General features: G+C 32.9%; 1 protein-coding gene across 1 annotated transcript in view; it reads right to left on the bottom strand.

Moving 5' to 3' along the window:
- The window catches only part of EPHA5 (EPH receptor A5), a 458,275-nt gene that overhangs the window by 43,190 nt on the left and 410,929 nt on the right, over positions 1-4,156 (bottom strand). Inside the window, exon 10 of the mRNA XM_027836299.1 lies at positions 902-969. Coding sequence (XP_027692100.1) covers positions 902-969 — 68 coding nt within the window. The remainder of the gene's footprint in view (positions 1-901; positions 970-4,156) is intronic.

The raw sequence follows: 4,156 nt of genomic DNA on the forward strand, positions 1-4,156 counted from the left end.
ATGTATACCCATACATATATACATACACACATATGCCTCCTTTTTTGGGAGGGGAGTGGGTTAGGGAAGGTAATTTTATCCAGGAGTTTGACAACAAAACAGGAGGGAAGTTTTAGTTTCCTTTTACAAGCACAGTTACATTTTGCCAAATTTGGGCATATACAATAAAAATTGAAAGAGATTCTTCCTTGGTGCTTGTGCAATGGGACATTTACCAGAATCAGAAGTACCACATATTGTACTTGGCATTCACTTGTCTTGGTATGGTAGCTTAGATCATTTTGAAAATTCTAGATGCATCACATTTCACGAAGCAATACTGGCTTAGTATTAACAAACCAGAGAGCATGAATCCATTTTACATTTCTTTGTTAAATTATAATGCTTTAAATTTCTATAACCTTTTAAAATCACCCATGTCATTTGAGACTAAGTGGTCTGTATGACCTGTTCCAGAAAATTCTTATCTAATGCAAGAGAACATCTAAATAAGATAAGAGGGGGAAAAGGCTTAATGAGGGAATACTAAAGGTTTTTTTTTAAACTTCATTTACACTCAATTTCCATAATTAATATGATAGATTTTTTTCTCCACTGAGTTTATATAAATTAGAATTAACTTAGAGACTTAGTTGGAAATATGACATTTTTCATACTATGTAAGAGGATTTTACTGAAATTCCTGCAGTGTTCAAAAGTTGCAGCAAAGAGTTGCTCAAACTCTACCAATTACTTTTCAATACCTAATCACCATGCATGAATACTCTGTTCTTCATAGAAGACTTGATATTAAGAAAAGAAACAGCAAAACTATCTTTTTGTTCATTATGTTACTATACCTAGCCAGAAATGTAAACTTAAGTCAAAGAGAACTGTGGGCAAATTTGTACAATGTGCTTACTGTGCCCATTATGAAAATGCATTTTTTCCTCTTCTGGGTCTTGTTTTGCTTTGCTGTAGCCACACCTCCTGGAACAGAGTAAGCATCAATCAGTCACAGCTGTCAATCTATTGAAGCAATTCATTTATAATAAATAAGTACAGCGAAGAGAAAGAGAACTTCAATTGTTGCCCTTTGGAAAATGTATCAAACCTCACATTTATAGTATAATAAAAATAGCAAAATACTTTCATTTATTTAATTCCACTCCTACCTCCCACTCTCAGTCCATAACTTCTTTAAATACTTTACTGAAACAATCAAGATCAGCTGACATGACTTCCTTTATCTTTCATCCTCTCACTCACAAAATATTTTCACTTATTCTCTCATGCTTTCTGCCCTGTTTCAAAGGAAGAAGTGACTCTTCTTTTCCATCTTAACCCTTTCACCTATCCTGGGTGTTCCCTGGTTTCCTCTTTCTTCCTAGACAATGGTAAAGCAATTAACTCTTCCATTTTGAATCACTAATTTGTCTCTCTCCACTAGTTCCTTCAAGTCTTCCATATTCTGAAAAGGGTTAGGGGAAATCCTCAATTTCACTATCTGCTTGAGCTCTCATTCTATCTTCTGTAACTTTCCTTCTGGAAATCTATACCATAAAGATCAGAAGAACCTTAGAGGTGACCTAATGCAGCCAACACTCACTATACCTCATTTACATACTCGAACAATGACTGCAAAAATGTACTAAAGATTTTTTTTTAAATGATACATACAGGACCATAACTCAGTTCAGATTTATTTCACTAAAAGTTTGGCCTGCCTTTCATAATGAAACTCATTGTAGTATATATACATCCCCAGTCCCTTCTTCCCCACCATTCCTTTCCTCAACTTCTTGTAAACTGAATTTTGTTCCTACTATTTCATTTAAATTTCTTTATAAAGTCACTGATCATGTTTTTATTCCATATTCCATCTCAAATTCCCTCCTGCATATGTCACTGTTGTCACTGTCCCACAGGTGTGCTGAAGTGAGCTCAAAATGACTTAAGAATCCATTTTTAAATTTTCCATGGGAGTATTTACATCTCAGAAATTTGTCATTAAACATTTACAAGAAGACCCCTGCCCTCATTATCACTCTTTCTTGATTGGAAATTTTCTCCCTTTGGTTACAAAATAAATCACTGTCTAGTTCTTCACTTTCCTGTCTGAAGATTCTTTCTCTAATTCTTTTACTGTCTCCTATTACTTTCCCAACCACTAAAAGTAGGTGGATACTCCTCAAGGTTTTGTCCTTAGATCATTCCTCCTCTATGTATAGCATTATTCTTTTTTTATCCTATTCCTCTCCTCTTATCTCCTCTCTCTCTTATGCTACAGTGCTCACTGCTCTTAATCTTTATGAAATAGCATTGATCACATGAGTCCTTTGCTAAAAAAATTCTACCACCTAAATTCTTACCTAATAAACTCCTTTGCCTAACACTTAAGATTCAGATTGTTTTGGCCCCAAACTGTGTTTCCAAGTTTACCTCTTCCTATCCCTCTTCTAGGATTTTATATTCTACTTAGACCAAAGCACCATTTGATCCACAGTCACATCTCACATTTTTCTACTTCTGTACTATTCCATCTTCAAAAAGGCTCTGTCCCATCTCCCCTACCCATTCAAGCATATGCTACCAAATCCATGAAGTCTCCCTTTATCATCTACAATGTATGCAGTTTTTCTCTACTCTGTGGCTCCCATAACATTCTGTAGCTTTCTTGCAACATTTATCATATTTTACCTTGTTTTTGAGTTCTTTGTTTATATCTCATTTCCCCCACTCGATCTTGGGCAGAAACCAAGTCTCATTTGTCTCTACAGCCACTTGCATAATGCCTTGTGAAGCAGGTGCAAAAGAATGTTTGCAGAATGAATGAATGCATGCATGCATGCATGCAAGGATGCATGAATGGATGATGTTTTTGGTTGTGTCCATACAATGGTGAAAAATGTTTGAGGAAGGAGAGAGCACAGTCTGTCACACAAAGGTGAGATTAATGATACCAAAGAACCATACCAATGTGACATTCAGACCACTACTAGAAAAACAAAAAAATGTCATTTCATTTTATTTTTATTATAACATGCAACAAATAACAAATTTTTCACCAAAAATATTTTCTGAAGTAACTATATGTTCAGACATAGAAAATAGTCAATCTTTCATAGAGGATTAATAAACTGTTTTTTTCCTAATATTGGTTTGAAAATATTTATTTTGTATAGAATGTCATAAAAATGAATTCAAAGAGAGTATTTCTTGGTGTTATAGTTTGTCTTTAAAAAAACCTTTTTGCATTTTGATAATAAAGAGGACAAACTATAATAAGGACAGCTCTTTTAAGCCTGTCATGCTATTAATTACAAAATTTAGGAGATATAATTATAGGAAATATAGCTTTTCTTACTAAAGGCCTAATTTTATATTAAATAATAGTAAATTTTAATGAGAGTACTAAGAGAAGACAAGGAAAATATTATCAGATTTTCAAGCTGTACTATATTAACTAATTCATATCACTTGATTAAATAGTAATTAAAATGAATAAACTACTCACTATGTGTAAACTATGAGATTAGCTAATTAATTCAATTCCTGCTCCCTGGTAAGATTGTACACAAATAGGATCATAGATTTGGAGCTGGAAAGGGCCTTCATAAGACTCTGGTGTCCTACAAGAGATCGTTCACATTCCACTGATATTGTAATTCAGTGAAGAATTAGTTAAAAAGAAAAAAAAACAATTACAACATTTATGCTGAAATTATGCTATGATTTATTAAAACTGAGATTCAATTTATTTTAATAAACTTCTTCAATCTTATTAACAATTAATTTTTTTGTACTTGTTATTGTTGGCTTCAACTGATTCATTTGCCTTTAGAATTATTATGTAATCATAGATTTAGATCTGGAAGATTTTTTTTTTTTTGGAAATCATCTAGTTCAAACTGTTTATTTTATAGGTAAGGAAACTCAGGTCCATGGAAGATTCAAAGGTAGAAAGTGAGAGACCTCCCCTAGTGCCATACTGAAGGTTTTTTCAACTCTATCATCCTCATTCTCAGTTAAAAATTAACTCTCTAACACACATACACACATACATATATATATAATATTTTTAACGTATGCATATATATACACACACACACACATATATATATATATATATATACAGTGTGTCTACACATGCACACATACTCACAAATCAATATAA

This window comes from Vombatus ursinus, unplaced genomic scaffold, assembly GCF_900497805.2.
Source record: "Vombatus ursinus unplaced genomic scaffold, bare-nosed wombat genome assembly UNPS02014818.1, whole genome shotgun sequence".
Classification (NCBI taxonomy): Eukaryota; Metazoa; Chordata; class Mammalia; order Diprotodontia; family Vombatidae; genus Vombatus; species Vombatus ursinus.